This window comes from Benincasa hispida, chromosome 2, assembly GCF_009727055.1.
Source record: "Benincasa hispida cultivar B227 chromosome 2, ASM972705v1, whole genome shotgun sequence".
Classification (NCBI taxonomy): Eukaryota; Viridiplantae; Streptophyta; class Magnoliopsida; order Cucurbitales; family Cucurbitaceae; genus Benincasa; species Benincasa hispida.
The window spans coordinates 60444773-60463605 of NC_052350.1; the positions used below are offsets into that span (position 1 = coordinate 60444773).

Here is an 18833-nt window from a genome sequence, read left to right on the forward strand (position 1 = left end):
ATAGAGAATGTTGACCCAAGTGGGCGAAGAATCAAAATGCTTTCCGTTCTTTCAATTCCAACCAATACCGATCCCTTTTATTCTCTTCTTTTGGTTCCGCGCGCAAAACTGGATAATCTCACTTTCTTAACCGTTCAAAGATAATCTTCTCTTTGCTTCAAAATCCCAACCCCAACCCCCCCACCCACCCCAGAAAAAATCGCAACAGATGCCATATTTATTGGAGCAGCAGTTCTTTTGTGAAAATGAATGGTAGGAACCCCGCATTTGATCGAAGAAATTGAGAGTGGCAGAGGCAGTGGAGAATGAGGATGGGGGTGGTTGGGGATTCGCCTGATTTTTCACGCCGGCCGGTGGTTGAAATGCTGTACATTGACTATTCCTATCAGCTCCATCGGATTTGGCTTCATTTCATGCCCATGAGCTATCTCACTCCCTTCATATTGATTGGTTCGTATCTCTATCTTCTAACCCACCTTTAATTTCACTGGATAGGGTTGGTTTGCTTATTAGAAAACGGTTTAATTCGGTAGGTATCATAGGATTTGAATCCATTCTTTGAAAGGCTACCTTGGTTAAATTATAAATTTCCTTCTTATAGTTTGAGTTTAGTTAAATGGTCTAAATTTTAGTTTAGTTTGAATATTTTAAGTTTTGTTTCAATTTGGTTCGGTGAAAGTTTCTAAATTCATACAATCTTCCTAACTATTGTTTTTTTTTTAAAATATGATTAGAATATACTCTCTTTTAACTTGGAGTAATATGGATTTCTTTTTTGAAAACTATTTAGCTTATTTTCTCTTTTTCTACATCAATGAATATTGTTCTGGTAAAAAAAAATGAAAAATCTCTACACTGACAGACCATTTTAGTTATGAAAGTTTGAAGTTGGAAATGTAGTTAATCACTTCTACAACTCTTTGACAAACTGATACTTTTGGTTAAAGCTGAAACTTTTTTTGCTGTACATAACTACTTGAATGCCTTGAATTGAAAAATTAATTGAACATGCAGACTGAGCAAAAAGATTATATTCCTTAAAATCCAACCATTTTCGTTAATTTTTTAAACTAATATATGAATTCTAATACAGGCAGAACACACTAAACAACATTTAAAAACACAAGTTCATTTCCCCTCTTAAGGCATTTCACAAGGAATGCGAAGCAATTTAATGGCTCGCCTTAAACAACTATACTTTTTTGGGTACCTTTAGTTTGATTCATTCACTCTATAAAAGCCCTTATTTCTAACAACAGTTGTCTTCTTCAAACATAGGTCTTATTAAATTTCCATATATTTAAAGTCATCAAATTTTTGGACCTTTTCAAGCTATGCCCAGCTCTCCGCTCAAGTCATCTAATGCAAAGGTATTAATTAATATCTCTCTATCTTGTCTTCCATCACCCTCTTCTTGCATTTGGGTTCTGGATTCTCAGTTAATTAGGATCTTTTTTTTTTTTTTTTTTCATATTGGATTCGACATTTCTTCTTGTGATTTTTTGGATCCTTTTTATTTTCAATGAGTAAGTTCATTAATGTGGGGATGTATTTGTACTGTAAGTGATGTTCTTCTCTATGGTTTTTGTTTTCTATTTCTGCTTTTTGTTGAGCTTTTTCTAAGAATCTGTGTCTAGCTTCGTCGGTTTGAGACCATTGGCTTGGAATAGCAACGGTTGTGTTATCAAAGAAATTTTTTTGTGAGGAGCTTGGCTCGAGATGAACAATAGGGTTTTTTGAGAGGTGGAGAGGTCATGTATCGAAGTTTGGAATGTGGCGAGGTTTAAGATAAGTTAAGATATGCTAGCTGGAGGAAAATTAATAGTTGCTTGATCTTGGCTTATTTTGCCTGGTAATGTATTGTTAAGAGTGTTTCTTTTTGTTCTCTATTAATATGTTAGTAATGAGGTTAGCAGTTGAATTATGTCTATGATATTCCTGACATCCGGATTTACTCGGTATCTTGCCTCTTCATGTTGCTCTAGAGGCCATTGCTTTTGTAGTCTGAAAATGAAGTTCCCTTGTTGTATTAAATAGAGCAGTCTGATGAGGAAACAAGGCAAAAGAATTCCTTCGTTTATGTTATATGTTGATGTTAAATGTCAGTAGGTGCATCCCATGCTTGGCAGGCAAGTATGCCCATACTTAAATTTCACTACATTGAAATTGCCTGTACGAGTTACATTTCAGTTAATTTAATGGCATACAATTAAGATTAAAATTGCCTTGGACTTGATCAAAAACTCCATGGAAGGACAAGAAGTTTGCTAACAAAATCCACAAATTTGCTGAAAATGTATGCATCACAGTACAATATTGAATTTTAAATTGCAACTATGACAACTATCCAAAAAATTCTTCTTCTGATAATTACTAAAACAAACAAAACACCAACCAATAGTAAATACAAAGAAGAACCAATGTATAACGTACAATATCAAATTTTACATTGCAACTATGACATCTATCCAAAAAATTCCCACAACCACATCTTCTGATAATTACTAAAACAAACAAAACACCAACCAATGATAAGTACAAAGAAGAACCAATCTATTCGTACAGTATCAAGTATAACATTTAATGAAACCTTCTCCTATACACACTTATTTCTGAATAATAAACAAACCGAGAAAAATCAAATAATACTGACGCAACAACTCTGCTGCATGTCCAAACAATAAGGGTTTATACGAAATTTGTGTGAACTGTGAAATATTCAGCGCTTATGAATTGCATACCATCACTTAACTTTAATGTCATCCCTTGCTTCAGAGGAAAGGGTTTTTGAGCTTGGTGACTTGCCAATGATGGCTTTCTTTGCCTTCACCAGTGACTGTTTCACTTTCGATAAAATATTGTGTGAATGCTTATGACTAGGCTTTGATGGAACTTCTTTCTTGTCATTCACTTTCGGAACTTCTCCTCTTGCCCTCACAGTTTCTTCATTTTTTACTTCCAACTCAAATTCCTGGGGTTCTTTAGCTGTTTCATTTACTTGAGCATCGGCAGTCTCAACTGGTGCTAGTTTCTCATCTGTAATACTCTCTACCTTGGTTTCTGCTATCAGATCTACTACTTCCCCAGCTTTTTGGTCATCAATCGACTTTCCTGCTACTGCAGCATCAGTTTCATAATCTCTTGGAGCCATCTCTTCTCTTGGCAGAGTTATGTTTTGTATGTTCTCATGTTTATCTTCATCTGCTTTCTCAGTCCTCACTCCTTTTTCTTCATTTTCCTCTCCCACTTTTTCCATGGCGGGTGCTTCCACCACTGATAATTGTGCAACCACATCAATATTGCTCGCTTCCTTCTTTTCATCTTCTTTCGCATCATGAGGAGGAAAGCTAGGTGCAGCTAGTTCTACACTAGGTTGACCCCTCTGATCAATTGAATCTTGTTGGTCACTTTTTATTGTGCATTGCTCCTCTTCTTGGTGGATTTGTCCTACTCCCAAAGGTGGCGCACTGTCATCCCCAATAGCCAATGACTTTTGATCTTCCACATTTTCACCTTTCATAATTGGCTCAGTTTCTACCTCAACATAATCGTTCTGAATAAGATTGGTTATCTCAGGCAATTCTCCCTTACTATACCTCACTTGGGTAACTTTAGGTTCTTGTTTTTCAATTTCTTCTGAACCCAATGTGGAATCACTGACCTCTTTTGCTCCCATTTCCTCGGATCCAATCACAGGAAAACCTTCATCTGCCTGTTCCATGTCCTTGGAAGGTATGAAGGACTCACCAATATCTTCTGCTATAACTTCTGATTCTTTCTCGCATGGAGCGTCATTTGGCTGCTCCTTGTTCCTGGGAGGTTTAATGGATTCACTATTGTCTCGTACCATGACTTCTAATTCTTTCACTGGTTGAACTTCATTGAGCAATTCACCGTCCTTGGGAATTTCTGCAGATTCATTTATATTTTCTGCTATCACTTCCTTTGATTCTTGCAAATGCACTGACTGTACTTCAACTGCTTGTTCCTTTTCCTTAGGAAGTTCTTTGGTTTCGGTAATTTCTTTTTCCACTTCTGATCCTTTTAGTAGATGAACTCCGCTGTGCTGCTCCCTTTCTGTTGGCAGTTCAACTGCTTCAACTTTTTTCTGCTCGATCACTTCTACATGTTTCGATGGAATAACCTCAATTGAATCTTCTTTCTTGGGAGATTCAATAGACAGTTCTGGAACACAAGTTGTGTCTGGTTGTTCCTTTTCTAATCCCTTACCAGAGTCATCCATAAGGCCTGATTTAGCCACCTGACCCACTGAAATCTGTTCATCACTTTCTACTACACATTGTGCGTCTTCTTCTTGGACATTTCCTCCTTTAGTGGGTGGGTCAATGTCGTCTTCAAGAACCAATTCCTTCTCATCTTTCACGGTTTCAGCTTCCACATAAGTATTTTGAACATGTTTGATTAGTTCAGGTAATTCTCCCACACTATACTTTTCTTCAATGATTTGAGGTTCGTGTTTCACAACTTCTTCAGAACTCAATGTGGAATCACTGGTCTCTTTTCCCTTCATTTCTCTCAATTCTCTCAATTCTGTCGGTGGAAAACCTTCATCTTCCTGCTCCTTGTTTTTAGGAGGTTCAGAGAACGCACTAATCTCTTTTGCTATAACTTCTAATGATTCTGTCTCGGAAAGATCGCGTTCTGCTTGCTCCTTGTTCTTGGGAGGTTCAAAAGAGGCACTAGTCTCTTTTTCTATAACTTCTAATGGTTCTTTGTGGGAAAGAGCTTCATCTTGTTGGTTCTTGTTCTTGGGAGGTTCAGTGGAGTCACTAGTGCCTTCCGATATGACTTCCAATTCTTTCATTAAATGAGCTTCGGTTAACAACTCATTTTCCTTTGGAATTTCAGCAATTTCACTAATCTTATCTGTTGTCACATCCCTTGATTCTTGAACTGGAAGAACTTCATTGTCTTCCTTTTCCTTAGGAAGTTCTGTGGGTTCAGTAATTTTTATTTTTGTTGCTTCTTCGGATTCTTTTTGTGGGTGAACTTCAATGGGCTGTTCCTTTTCTGTTGGAGGTTCAGTTGTCACAATAATTTCTTTTGTGATAACTTCTACTTGTTCTTCCACTGTAAGAACCTCAATTGGATGCACTTCTTTCTTGGGAGGTTCAACAGATAAGTCTGGAACAGGAGTTATGTCTGGTTTCTCCCTCATTTCTTTGTTTACGCTGACAAATTCTTTTGTTGGATGGTCCTCGTCTGGTTTTTCACCAGATTCTGACACCAGAAAAGCTTCATTTGCCTTCTCTTGTGCAATAACTTCCACTGATTCTTTCTGAGAAATAACTTCATCCGGCTGCTCCTTGTTCTTGAAGGGCTCAATGGATGCACTTGTCTCTTTCCCTGTCACTACTGGTTGCACCTTTTCTGTTGGAGGTTCAGACATTTCCATAACTTCCTTCGCAACCACCTCACTTGTCTCTTTTGCTGTCACTTCCCCTTCCGACTGCTGCTTTTCTGTTGAAGTTTCAACCTTTTTAGTAACTTCTTTTGTGACCACCTCACTTATCTCGTTTGCTACCACTACTGGCTGCATCTTTTCTATTGGTGGCTCACCTGTTTTAATATCTTCACTTATCTCTTTTGCTACCACTACTGGCTGCTTCTTTTCTATTGGTGGCTCAACTTTTTCAATATCTTCTTTTGCAAACACCTGCACTGGTTCTTTCACAGGAACAACCTCAATTGGCTGTTCTTTCTTTGGAGGTCCAACAAATTCTTCTAGAACGCAAGTTGTCTCTGGTGTCAGCCTTGTCTCTTTCTTTATACTTGCAAACTCTGTAGTTGGGTGCTCTTTTTCTGACCCATTAACAGAATCTTTTGTAGGACCAGATTCGGCCATCTGACATTCTGAACTTTCTTTATCACTACCTTCTTCTTTCTGGATTTTTTCCTTAATTGGTAGGCCAGTGTCGTCTCTAGGTGCCAGTGGCTTTTCATCTGTCACAGTTTCAGCCTCAACATAAGTGTCCTGGACATGTTTGGTTATTTCAGGTAACTCTCTTATACCATCCTTTACTTCAATGACTACCTTTTCTTGTCTCTCGACTTCAAAACCCAATGTGGAATCATTAGTCTCATTTTCCTTCACTTCTCCAGATTTTGTCGCTGAAAGACTTCCATCTGCTTGTTCATCGTTCTTGGGAGGTTCAAAGGATGCACTAACCTCTTTTGTTGTGACTTCTACTGATTCTTTCTGGGCAGTTGCTTCGTCCGACTGCTCCTTATTCTTGGGAGGTTTGAAGGATTCGTTTGTCTCTTTTTCTATCACTACTTGTTCTTTTGCTAGATGAACTTCCACTGGAATTTCACATTCATGGGAAACTTCAATAGATTCACTAATCTTTGTTTCTATCACTTCACTTGATTCTTGCCCTGCTTCAATTTCAGATCCCTGTTGCTTTTCTTTGGGAACTTTTGTGGGTATGCTAATTTCTTTTGCTATCGCTTCTTCCAACCCTTTGAATGGATGAAGTTCAACTGGCTGCTCTTTTTCTGTTGGAGGTTCAACTCTTCCAAAATTTTCTTTTGCAACCCCCTCTATCAGTTCTTCCAATGGAACAGCCTCAATTGCCTGAGCTTCTTTCTTTGGTGGTTCAACAGGTTCTTTTGGAACATCAGTCTCTGGTTCCTTGTCTGACCCTTTCTCTACACTGACGCATTCTGTCACTGGTTCCTCCTCTGCATCTGTTGGGCCCTTACTAGAGTGTGCCTCTACTGATAATATTGTATTATCAATAATCGTTGGGTTCTTCTCTTCTACTTTCTCAGAAACCATTTCCACTTTGTCTGCAACTTCTGTTACAAAATGTACATGGGCACCTGGTTCCTCTTTTTCTTCACTGTAAACAATATCGCGTGATGATTCGTTTTGTAATTTTGGAAGGTCCACAACCTCTGATGGTTGTTCTTCTACTTTTTGTGCGGCTGCCTCTGCTGGTACCTCCAAAGTCTCTCTTTCTATGACTTCTACAGTTGGCTGCTCTTCTGGTGGGCTCTTGCCATTGTCAGTTGCATCAAACTCCTTTATACTCTTTTCCAGGTACGCGATTACTGGCAATTCTGTTGCTTCTCCTTCAACCGGTTCAGCCGATCGCCTCTCCTCGTGTAGGGTCTCATTGGCGGCAGCAGCAGTGGCTTCCTCTGATATAGAAGTAGCTTCTTTTTCAAGCTGCACATTGTCATGAACTGGAAGATTAACAATAGGAGTTTCATCTATTTTTTTTGTCTCAACAACAAGATGCTCAACCTGAATATCCACTGCCATTTCCTTGGACGTGGACAAAGTACTATCTGGAATACGTAAGTTGTCAGCTCTGCCTTTCTCTCTGTCATCTTCTATAGTTTTTTGTGGTGAAGAGAGATTTATCTGTTCCGCTACTTTTACTGGTTCACTACTTAACTTCTCTTTTTGCTACAATAAAATAAAACCCAGAAAATATTGCTGAAGGAATTGAGAGATCCAATCAACCATGTGACGGAATAAGAATAGAATAAGAATTACATGCTCTTGCAACTCTGTTCTGATCTATCAAGATGTAATTAAAGATATCTAACACAAATGAAGTAAAAATTAGGGAATTCGATATAGGAATCAAAATAATTAAAAAACCGAACCATAGCCATGCTTCTAAACTATAGATAAGATGACTTAGTGGCGGGAAAAATTAATTCTTGATTAACAAATCTATGTCTGGGTTGTGCATGTAATATTCAGTTTAGAGAATTTATAATGGATGCATACAGTCAATATTACATGCAAATTAACAAAAATATCACACAAAAGAATGTTTAAAGTTTAAACTAGAAAAGTAACAAGCGCGTGTTGATCAAGAATCTAAAAACCTGAACTCGTCACATCCCGTAACAATCATGAGAGAGAAATCATGTAGCAAGAAATAAGAAGCTGAAGAAACTTAAGTAGTGAAGTGGAGAGCGTGGAGAATTAATTAGAAGTGAAAATAAAAGAGAAATTTGGAGGAAAAACTCACCTCATCGGATGTATAAGTTTGATGGGAATCAACAGTTTGGGTGGCCATAATGATTATTGTGGATTGAGGAACAAAGTGGCAGTTCCTAGTAGTTAAGAAATGGAAATGGAAAAAAGAAATGAAGAAATTAAGGAAAGAAATGATGAGGTTGGCAACAACTCACAAAAGCTTAATTAAGTCACTAGCAGACTAAATGGAAGAACCACACCACTTGGAGGAAAAATTTAGCAAAGGGAAAGCAAAAACAGTCTGTCACTGACAGACTTTTCTCACATGACCTGGGATGGAATGATTGAGGAGGATGAGGATGATGATAATGATTCCCTTTAGTTTCTATCTAAAAGAAAAAGAAAATCAAAGAGAGTGGAGAGATAAAAGTGATGATAATTGGCTTTGGCAAAGTGACAAATCACCAAAAGCAACTGGGTCCCACAGCTTGTGTATTGATTTTCATGGTTGGAATTGCTTTGGCCTTCTCATAAGTGCATTTTATGTTTGGGATGACATTAAATTAGATTAGACTAGGAGCCATTTACTATTTGATACATATATTTTTCACTCTTTTAAATGTTGCATTGGCAAGATGACAAAACACCAAAAGCAACTGGGTCCCGCAGCTTGTATTATTCTTCATGGTTGGAATTGTTTTGGCCTTCTATGTCATATTCATAAATGCATGTTACGTTTGGAATGGCATTAAATTAGATCAAATTGGAGCGATCCGCCATTTGATATTTTTTTCTCTTTTAAATGTTGCATTTAACATCGGATGACTTGGACATTGGTCATTAAGGCTTTCAAAGATCACTTTATTTTTGTACTTTCTATTTGCTGTTGCATGTTTGTCGTTGATACTTAACAGAAAAAAGAATAATGTTAAACCTTTTTTTTTTGGGGTATGATTTAAGAGAGTTGGTATGTTTTAAGGAACTTTCAACTGAAACCCAATTCTCATCTTCTCCACCAGATTATAATCTTTATATAGCTGAAGAAAGAAAAGCAGGACCCTCATCCATGGCCTGCGTGCTTTGAAGCCCACTCCCACCAGGTACAAGATGTCTAGTTTTGTTGGGTCTGCCCTGTTTTCCAATCAACGAAAGGCCTTCTCTCTCTCTCTCTCTCTCTCTCTCTCTCTCATAATTCATCTCCAAATCTATGACAAACGCACATCTAAAAAACTTAAAAGAGCCGCCCAACAATTTAAAACAAAACATTCACAGCAAAGCAGATCAGATCAGATCACACATTACTTTTCTTTTTTATTTTTTTTCCCTTTCTCTCTTTCTCTCTTCTTTTCTCTTCTCTTCTTCTTCTTCTTCTTCGGTATAGCTTAGCTTAGCTAGTTTGGAAGACCCCAATGTGGAGGTAATTAAGTGTTAACAAACAGCTTTTCCTGCATAAACGCATTACATTTTGCTCTTGTTGATTGAGAATCATATTCGTGGTTACTGCAGATTTATTGATCTACCTATACCCAATAATTAATTCTCGCTAACCACGTTTAATATGATTCTTTGAATTAATAACAATAAGTCTTGTTTGAAGAGGCTCGAATACGAAATGTCTTGAAATAATATCAAGTGCGAGAGATTCAATTAACTGAGAGTCATAAGATGTAATTAGATCTTGTCCATCAATTAGATTTTGCCGGACATTCATAACACGACCTAAATAAGCTTCGATTACTGGTATCTAAGCAATTCTTTCCATTGCTTTTACAGAACTTTCCTCTGGATTAGCAAACTATCACCATTAATATAACACCAACATTATTTAATTCTAAATTAGAGCTATCCTCTTCAGATTTTACTAATTCACCTGCGATTATTTCATTGATGGTTTCTGGTGAAGTGATGGGTGGCGGGACAGAAGGATAGAGAATAAGGCTTGAGAAGAAGAATAAGAAGAATAATGTGGTCTTAAAAGAAAGCACATGTAATTGGGTCATTTGAATGGGATTGTATATTTACCAAATACAATTATCTGTCATTTGTTTGTTTAATGTTCTTTGTTAAATATGATTAGACAAGTTTAATCAAAATCTGTTTTAAGATTGCTTCTTTTCAGTGCTGGACACAAAGTTATATCAATTCATGGATTGAGAAGATTTGGATTTTCTTTTGTGGGCTTTTGTTAATAGAATCTCATATTCTCGATTTGGAGAACAAACTATCAACCAAAAAAAACAATAAGTAATAGTTGTAATAGAGGGAAGAAAGTTGATTATCATATCCCACTAGAAAGCAAAAGGAAGAGAAATAATGTGACTATTAAAAGATGGGGTAAATGGGTGCTATTTCAACCATGTGGCTTTTTGATAATTGATGGGGTTAAAATGCCTTCAAACTTTTGATGATGGGGTTAAATGCCTTTTTTAGGACTTCTTATTATGTTGCCTTCTCATCAAAGTCATTCTCCCATACAACTTGGTCCCTTTCTTTTTCAACTTTGTAAAAAGTTGTCTTATTTTTATCAATCCATTATAATCTTTTTCTTATCTCTAAGGGGGTGTTTGACGCACAAAGGATAATTGGGAGAGTTGATGCAAATAACGAGATAATAAATCTCTTTAATAATTGGTGAACCAAACGGTGAGTGGGTTTTCTTTACTTACCCAACCCAACTTGGGGGCCAAACACCCCTTAAACGTTTTTGAAGTAAAGGTAAGAACATACTAAATGTTGATCGACGTGATCTATTGATGGTTTTACGGGAGATTTTGACATTACTTTTGCTTAGTATCATGTTTTTAAGATTGTTTTTGATGTTTTGATGTGAACCACTGAGTTAATACTTCTAACTCTAAATAGTTTTTTTCTCATCAAGTTTTTTAAGGATCTTGAATTAAACTTTGTTGTGCAAGTTTTTAATTTATTATAGCAACGTTTTATTTAGAAAGTTTTGTTTATTTTTTTTAAAGTTAAATGGACAATTGATTTTGGTTTTAAAGTTGCATGCATGTAGTAATAATTCTAGTTAGAGGTATTTAAAAGTCAGACCCTTACATTACCATTGCAAATTTTAGTAAATGTACTCGATTGTAATAGTTTCGTTTTGATTGAGGAAAAGGAAACCCTAGCGACCAAGCACTTGTGCCCCCAAAAGCGGAGACCAAACAACCGCCAAGTTGTCGAAAGCACGTATGAGGAGAGGTAAGATCAAGAAAATTGAATTTCCATTGATAGATTTTTTTTTAGTACAACAATTGGGTGGGAGATTTGAACCCCCTACTCCGTGGTTACTTGCATATTCGGATATCAATTGAACTATGCTCGACTTGGCTCCATTGGTGGATTATGATTGTAGATTAACATGGCATAACATTTTTGGAAAAAGAAGGATCTTTCTTTTATTCTAGGTCAAAATGAGTTTACCTCAACCTATATAAAGAATATCATATGGATGACCTATTTTTGAAAGCTAAAATGAAATCTACCCTACTTTATAAATTTCAAGATTTTTGTCATTTTGCTTGCATCAATGAAATTACCATCTTTGCACATGGCCTCTAGCTCGCCTCTAGCTCTATCACTCTCTCTCTCGGTCTCACTCTCCATCGCATCATAAAAGAAAAGTGGAAAAAGAGAAAATCAAGAAGAGGAAGAGGGAAAAAAAAGGCATATTTTGGTATTTTTGTCCATAAGAAAATAGCAAAATTTTTGGTTTGTTTGGTTGGCCATTCAAATTCTTTTTTATGTTTTTAAATTTATTAAGTTCAGAAAATATGTGTTTAACAGATAATCTGGATTTTGTTTTTGAAAACTGTTGTCGGATTCTGTGATTCAAATAATGTAAATTTTGAAAACAATATTTTTATATTTTTAACATAGCTCTTATTTTCAAATTCTCGACCAAAAAGACTCTTAAGTTTAAAAAAGTATAACAAAATTCATTTTGACCTTTTTTTTTTTTGTTAACCTCTAATCTTGAGGTTGAAAGTACACATTTCGAGGTTAGAGATTCTACACCCATATTGTCTAAAAAAGAAATAAAAAAAAAACTTGGGAAAAATACTTTTTGGCACCTAGGTTTGAGGTTTAATTCCTATTTGGTCCTTAGGTTTCAAAATATTGCACATTTAGTTTTGAATTTGGTTTCAATTTAGTCTTTCAGTTTCAAAATGTTGTCATTTTACTATTGATATTTGAGTTTTGTTTGAATTTGGTCCCTAGATTTCAAGATTCTACATTTTTAACTCAAATTTTTATTAAATACTCACTTTCAAACATTAACATCAATGTCTATTAATTAATTTAAAATAATTATGAAGTAAAATTTTAAATTTTATTTTAAAAATGATGAAAAATAGTGAAATGATTATAATTCATTTAAATATTTTAAATTTATTAACATGCATTAACACTGAAGATGAAAAATGAATTTTTAGTGAAAATTGAGTTTAAAAATGTAAATCTTGAAATCTAAGGGTCAAATTCAAATAATACCAAAATGTTAATGGTAAAATTACAACGTTTTGAAACTTATGACCAAATCGAAATCAAACTCAAAACTTTAGAACTAAAACCTAAGAACTAAAGTGGAAATTAGACTCCAAACTTAGAGACTAAAAAGGAGATTTTAAAAAATAGAAAATATAGGGAAAAATATTTACATAAATAGCAAAAGTTAATAATAATTGTGAGAGACATTGTTATCAATGTTTATTACAAATAAATATAGTTTATCAACGTCTACAGTGATAAAAACTGATACAAATCTCACCGATAAAAGAAACGGATATAAGTCTATCATTAATAGAAACGAATAGAAGTCTATCATTAATACTATAATAATAAAAATTAATACAAGTTTATAATCGTATAATTATTTCTATAAATAATTTGACATTTTAAAAAAATTTTGGACTGAAATGTATTTTTATCAAAATAAAAGAAAAAGAAATTTCTTATTCTCTTCCGCGCCGCATCAACCACCTCGACCTCCATATTCTCTCGATTCCGGCGGCGCCACAGCGTTGCTTCATCTCCGGCGGGCGACGGGATGTTGAGTGCCACACCACCGCGCGACGCTTAGACCACGCGGGAACGAAGCTCTTCCGGTGGCTTCCCTCGACGGTTTTGGACTGTTTGATTAAGTTAAGGTTGATTTCCGATAAGCACTTCTCTTCTGAACGCCTTTTTGAACACCCTTTGGGATTTTGAACAAGGTCGTGTGAATCTTGACCCAAATGGCCGAAGTATCAAAGTGCTTTCCGTTCCAACCAATACCCACTCTATTATTTTCTTAATCTTACCCAACCTCCTAAATCAAAGCAAGAATCTTTGCTTGTAACTTCTAATTTATAATCTTATTGATTATGTACAACTTATGACTAGGTATGAAAGTTATCGATTCTACCCCATTCCTCCACCCTCCCACCTCTCTTAACAGCCTTCTCAATTCTGGCCGGACTTTAAAACATGCCACTCAAATTCATTCCCAACTCATCACCACCGCCTTCCTTTCCCTCCCTTTCCTCTTCAACAACCTCCTCAACTTGTACGCCAAATGTGGCTCTATCGACCAAACCTTGTTGCTCTTCTCCTCAGCCCCAGATGACTCTAAGAACGTTGTCTCTTGGACTTCTCTTATTACCCAGTTTACCCGTTCTAAAAGACCCTTTAAGGCCTTGACTTTCTTTAACCATATGAGGCGTTCTGGGGTTTATCCCAATCATTACACCTTCTCTGCAGTTTTATCTGCTTGCACTGACACTATGGCTTCTGTTCATGGTGATCAGATGCATTCTTTGATTTGGAAACATGGGTACCATGCTGAGGTATTTGTTGCCAGTGCATTAGTTGACATGTATGCCAAGTGTTGTGATATGTGCATGGCCGAGAAGGTGTTTGAGGAAATGCCCGTGAGAAACCTTGTGACTTGGAACTCTATGATTGTGGGGTTCTTGCAGAACAGGCTTTATGATCAGGCCATTCTCTTCTTTAAAACGCTTCTACTGGAGAGTCCAACTGCTCTTGATGAGGTAAGCTTTTCCAGTGCCTTGAGTGCTTGTGCCAATGTTGGTAACTTGAAGTTTGGGAAACAAGTTCATGGAGTTTCTCTGAAGCTTGGTGTCAGGAATATGGTTTATATAAATAACTCACTGATTGACATGTATAGTAAATGTGGCTTATTTGATGACGTTGTAAAGTTGTTTTCAAACATTGGAGTTAGAGATGTGGTTACTTGGAACATAATGATTATGGCATGTGTTTATAATGACAATTATGAAGATGCCTGTAATAGTTTTTGGATGATGAGGAGGGAAGGTTTAATACCTGATGAAGCATCATTCTCCTCTGTTCTTCATTCTTGTGCAAATCTTGCAGCATTATATCAGGGAACACTGATCCACAATCAGATCATACGATCTGGGTTTATGAAGAATTTGTGTGTTGCAAGTTCTTTGATTACGATGTATGCAAAATGCGGCAGCTTGGTAGATGCTTTTCAAATATTTGAAGAGACCGAGGAACGTAATGTGGTTTGTTGGACAGCCATAATTGCAGCTTGTCAACAACACGGGCATACTAACCGGGTTGTTGAGTTATTCAAGCAAATGTTGAGAGAGGGGATTAAACCTGACTATATTACTTTTGTTTCTGTTCTGTCTGCTTGCAGCCACACTGGTCGGGTGCAAGAAGGATTCTTCTACTTTAATTCAATGATTAAAGTGCATGGTATTTACCCTGGATATGAACATTATGCATGTATGGTTGACTTGCTTGGTCGTGCTGGGCAGTTGGATAGAGCTAAGAGGTTTATAGAATTGATGCCTATCAAACCAGATGCCTCGGTATGGGGTGCTCTGCTTAGTGCTTGCAGGAATCATAGCAACCTTGAAATGGGTAAGGAAGTCGCTCTGGAACTTTTTGATTTGGAACCAGATAATCCTGGAAATTATGTGCTGCTTTGTAACATCTTGACACGTAATGGGATGTTAAATGAGGCTGATGAGATTAGAAGAAAGATGGAAACCATTGGGGTGAGGAAGGAACCAGGATGTAGCTGGATTGACATAAAGAATTCAACATTTGTATTCACAGTGCATGATAAGTCACATGAGAAAACGCAGGAGATTTATGAAATGTTGGAAAAGATACAGGAGTTGGTAAAGAAGAAAGGGTATGTGGCTGAGACTGAATTTGCAATAAACATAGCAGAAGCATACAAGGAGCAAAGTTTGTGGTACCATAGTGAGAAACTAGCTCTTGCATTTGGGCTGCTGAGCCTTCCTGCCGGGGCTCCAATTACGATAAAAAAGAATCTAAGAACTTGTGGAGATTGTCACACCGTGATGAAGTTTGCTTCAGAAATTTTTGCCCGAGAGATTGTAGTAAGAGATATAAGTAGATTCCACCACTTCACCAATGGCATTTGTTCTTGTAGAGATTACTGGTGATTGATTTCTCATCATCCTGGAAGAAGCGCAAGATTTAATAGATGAAAATCACCAATCTGTGTTGCAGGTGAGTCAGTCGAGAGTGAAAATTTTGTCCTGGTTTGCTAAATCTGAGTAGAGGTAGTCTCAATCATGATGATCCCCTGGATAACACTCTTAGGAGCTAATTAAGCTAAGACTAGCTCAAGCAATAAATATAACTTTTTATAGCTTTTGTTTGTAGTATTTTGATAAAAATGTTGGTAAAAAATCCACAAATTTTACTATTCATGCACGCGGCAAAATATTTGAGAATCAAGGAAAAAAATGAAGAAAGCCAAACTTATGATGGGTGTGAGACTATTTCACATTTTTGTTCTTCCCTTTCACACACATTTTTCTCTTTTGTTCTCTCCAATTACAGAGCACCAAAGAAACAAATACAGATTGTCACCGTTGATGGCAATGGCAACATCAATTGATGAGATGCTGAGTAATATTGCGATAGGGATTTGAGTGGTTTATTAGGCATCTAGGAAGAGGAAATCGTCATCATGGACGACTGAAGTGGTCTTATCACTGACGAATTGACAAGACGATCTGCATTTTAGGAAGATAACAAAATTGAAAGCATCATTTTGCATTGGGGAAGGTCGTTCAACAGTTCACAATTCGTATCTAAAGCAAAAACTTGAACGTTTTTTAATCCCCTAATTTGTTTTTGAAAATCTGTAGTATCTAACCATCATTTCAATCAAAATTTCAGATGATGCTGATGGAACTCGTGACGATAATATTTGGATATCCTCCACATTGATCACCAATAAATTTGAAATTTCTGTCGTTCCAAAAGGTTGGGAAAGATCAATGATCTCGATCCAACCTCCATATGAACTGCGGATTGGCGTTGGTATGCGGTATGATTGGATGGTGGCCATAATTTTAATCTATAGGGAACCATATGAGGTCCACTTGGTGTGACTGCAAAGCTTTTTTGCTATTGTTGGATCATAAACGTGGAGCAGCACCTTGTCAACGTGAAAAGGGTTGATGGAACAGCTCTTGGAGAAAGAAGCTTGGATAGCCTCTTTGATCTCTGCCCAAGAATCGTGAAACTGATAACGGTCTGCAATCACCATTGAATACCAATCATGTTGGGGAAGGGGATGAACGGGAGTCGACTGCCTCAGTTGGGAGAGCTTTTCCACAGGGGGACAGCTTTGATGATTTTGGATCACCTTGCTGAAGGTTTTTTGCTTTTGGATGGAAGGTAAGGGTGCACTGGGAAAATCAGATATCAACGAGAAAAAGGAGAACCTGCCTATTTGTTGTCCTCCGATGGTGTGTAAAGCTTTGTGCGACCGGAATGATGTAGGTAGGAGATCTCCACGAAGAAGCCGTTCTTGTTATGTTTCACCAGCCAGAGAGTAGAATTCTCGTCAATACATTTCTGAAAAAGATATTGATTACAAGGATCCTTGTGCAAGACGTCAAAGGCAGATGCAAGCCATTTTAAAGCCGCCCAAGATAGACAAAACGAGAAGGAGGTGTTCTTCCCCTGTTCTGTTTTCCGAACGGAGGATCCACTTGTTTTCTCATCAAGATTGATGGAGAAAATTTTCCGATCAATGAGGATTGAACGGGAGGATGGTCTGGATAGGGAGGCGGAGAAGGCGGCAACCATGGGTAACAGTGAGAGGCTAACGGTTACAAATGAGGAGAGTGGAGGAGGACTGAGCCATTGAGCCGCAACAATCTCAAAGTAGGGAGTAAAATTCCAACCCGACCCAGTGGGGATCCTGTTTGACCGGGAACGGATTTAAACCTTGATTTGAGTCTCTGGTTGGGGACGGGCGGGGACGGGGAGGAATCTCCATCCCGTCCCCGACCCCGACCCCGATTTTTTTTAATTGTTAATAATAATAATAATAATAATATATTATTGAAATAGTAAGTTTCCGCTTTTTATTTTTTTTTTAATTTTAAAAATCTAACATAATAAGATTAATTTTTATTAATTTATAATAATAAAATATATATAATGTTTAATTTAAACAAATATATGTAACAATAATACTAATTTCTTATAAAATTTACAATTTTAATATAAATATTAAATTTAGTTAATTTTAAATAATAAAAATAATAAAATAAAAAGTGAGGATTTTTCTGCAGGATGGGGACCGTGCATCTCTGCCCCAGTCCTTCCCTAATCCAAAGGGTAAAAAAGGAGATCACCCAAATACAATCAAAAGCAGAACCCAAAAAAAAAAAAAAAAACACCAAAGGTGATTAAGGAAAGGAGAGAGAAATGTACGAGTGAGGTAATCTTAATATTACATCTTAGTTTATTGGTTGAAAGTTGAGCTTTAGAATGGGTGAACTTCTATAGTTTAATCCTTTTGTTACTAAAATGTCTAAACATCCAAGATTGTTAATAATTTGCATTCATATTTCTTAAAGTTCAAATTTTAGAAACTCGAGTGAAATATTTATAGATAAGGACTACCTAGGATTCTTCTGATTGAATGATTGAAAAATGATCTCTTAGGCATTGATTTCACATAATGCTTTTTCCTATAAAACTACATCCTAATGTTTTCAAGGAAATATTTAATGATTGAAATATTTCTTAAGTATAATGGTTGAATTTTTAATTAAATTTTTTTTAAAAAAATAATAATAATTTAAAAGCTACTTTGAAGTTTTCAAAAATTGGCTTGGTTTTGAAATTTAGAGGTAGAAATAGTGTTTACAGGCTTAATTTTTAAAAACAAGAAACCAAAGACGAAATGTGGCCTAAGCTTTTATATTCCATTCTCTCCAATGGCTCTATTTTGCACCATGGTGTCAATAGAAATTGGGTTTAGAATCGTGAAGCTTTACGATTCCACTCTATTTTGTACCATTGCTCTATCGAACAGGTTCAACTCAACCTCACTCTAATGGGCCTCATCCTCCACTGCATGCTAACATCATCGAATTTGCCATTGTAGCAATTGAAACTGTCTGGCGAACCTCCAATGTTCACACAAATCAAACCCAATTACTTCTCCTATATGAATTAAAATATTTGACATCCACTCTACAATTAAAGAAATCTTTAAATGTTCACACACACCAATTCTAAACCTAGTTTTTGCTAACCACCTTAATTGGGCTTGGGCCTACCAATTTTCATACAGGATGGGAGATTTTAACAAAAGAAACCTCTTTAGAGGTTGACAAAGTGCTTTGAAATAATATTTGGCGAATATGCAGTGAGAGGAGGATGTGCTCAAGGGAGAAGGGTATTAAGGAGAAAGTAGGTGGAGTCCCTTTCACAAAAATAGAACTTGGACACTTTCGCCAAAGGGGTGATTGGAGAGAATCTCGGCCACAACATTCATCGTTTCAATAAGGTCTTCAATCCTGTTGTTGAATATCTTGATGATCTC

General features: G+C 36.5%; 2 protein-coding genes across 6 annotated transcripts; one reads left to right on the forward strand and one right to left on the reverse strand.

Moving 5' to 3' along the window:
- LOC120071034 (pentatricopeptide repeat-containing protein At3g24000, mitochondrial-like) lies at window positions 1-17350 on the forward strand. 4 transcript variants are annotated; one of them, XR_005480111.1, is made up of 6 exons: window positions 1-450; window positions 1279-1370; window positions 8983-9063; window positions 11085-11167; window positions 15821-16048; window positions 16163-17350. XR_005480111.1 is itself a non-coding variant. In XM_039023019.1 (6 exons), exon 4 carries the CDS (start codon window positions 13354-13356, stop codon window positions 15415-15417), a length of 2064 nt encoding a protein of 687 aa, XP_038878947.1. In that variant the 5' UTR covers window positions 1-450; window positions 1279-1370; window positions 8983-9063; window positions 11085-13353; the 3' UTR covers window positions 15418-15484; window positions 15821-16048; window positions 16163-17350. The 4 variants fall into 4 exon arrangements, 3 of the variants coding, with proteins under 3 accessions (XP_038878947.1, XP_038878948.1, XP_038878949.1); XM_039023019.1 differs by having other exon boundaries at window positions 11085-15484; XM_039023020.1 differs by lacking the exon at window positions 8983-9063 and having other exon boundaries at window positions 11085-15484.
- LOC120071033 (FK506-binding protein 5-like) lies at window positions 2386-8353 on the reverse strand. 2 transcript variants are annotated; one of them, XM_039023018.1, is made up of 3 exons: window positions 8016-8352; window positions 7274-7438; window positions 2386-7195 (listed from the first exon to the last, which is right to left on the reverse strand). In XM_039023018.1, the coding sequence occupies exons 1-3, from the start codon at window positions 8061-8063 to the stop codon at window positions 2744-2746; spliced, it is 4665 nt and encodes a 1554-aa protein (XP_038878946.1). In that variant the 5' UTR covers window positions 8064-8352; the 3' UTR covers window positions 2386-2743. The 2 variants fall into 2 exon arrangements, with proteins under 2 accessions (XP_038878946.1, XP_038878945.1); XM_039023017.1 differs by having other exon boundaries at window positions 2386-7438; window positions 8016-8353.
- Window positions 17351-18833: the final 1483 nt, after the last annotated feature.

Coding starts and splice junctions, on each gene's coding strand:
- LOC120071033 (XM_039023017.1), bottom strand. CDS start 8,063: ATGGCCACCCAAACTGTTGATTCCCATCAAACTTATACATCCGATGAG. Junction 7,439..8,015: donor AAACTTATACATCCGATGAG/GTGAGTTTTTCC, acceptor ATTTTATTGTAG/CAAAAAGAGAAGTTAAGTAG.
- LOC120071034 (XM_039023019.1), top strand. CDS start 13,354: ATGAAAGTTATCGATTCTACCCCATTCCTCCACCCTCCCACCTCTCTT.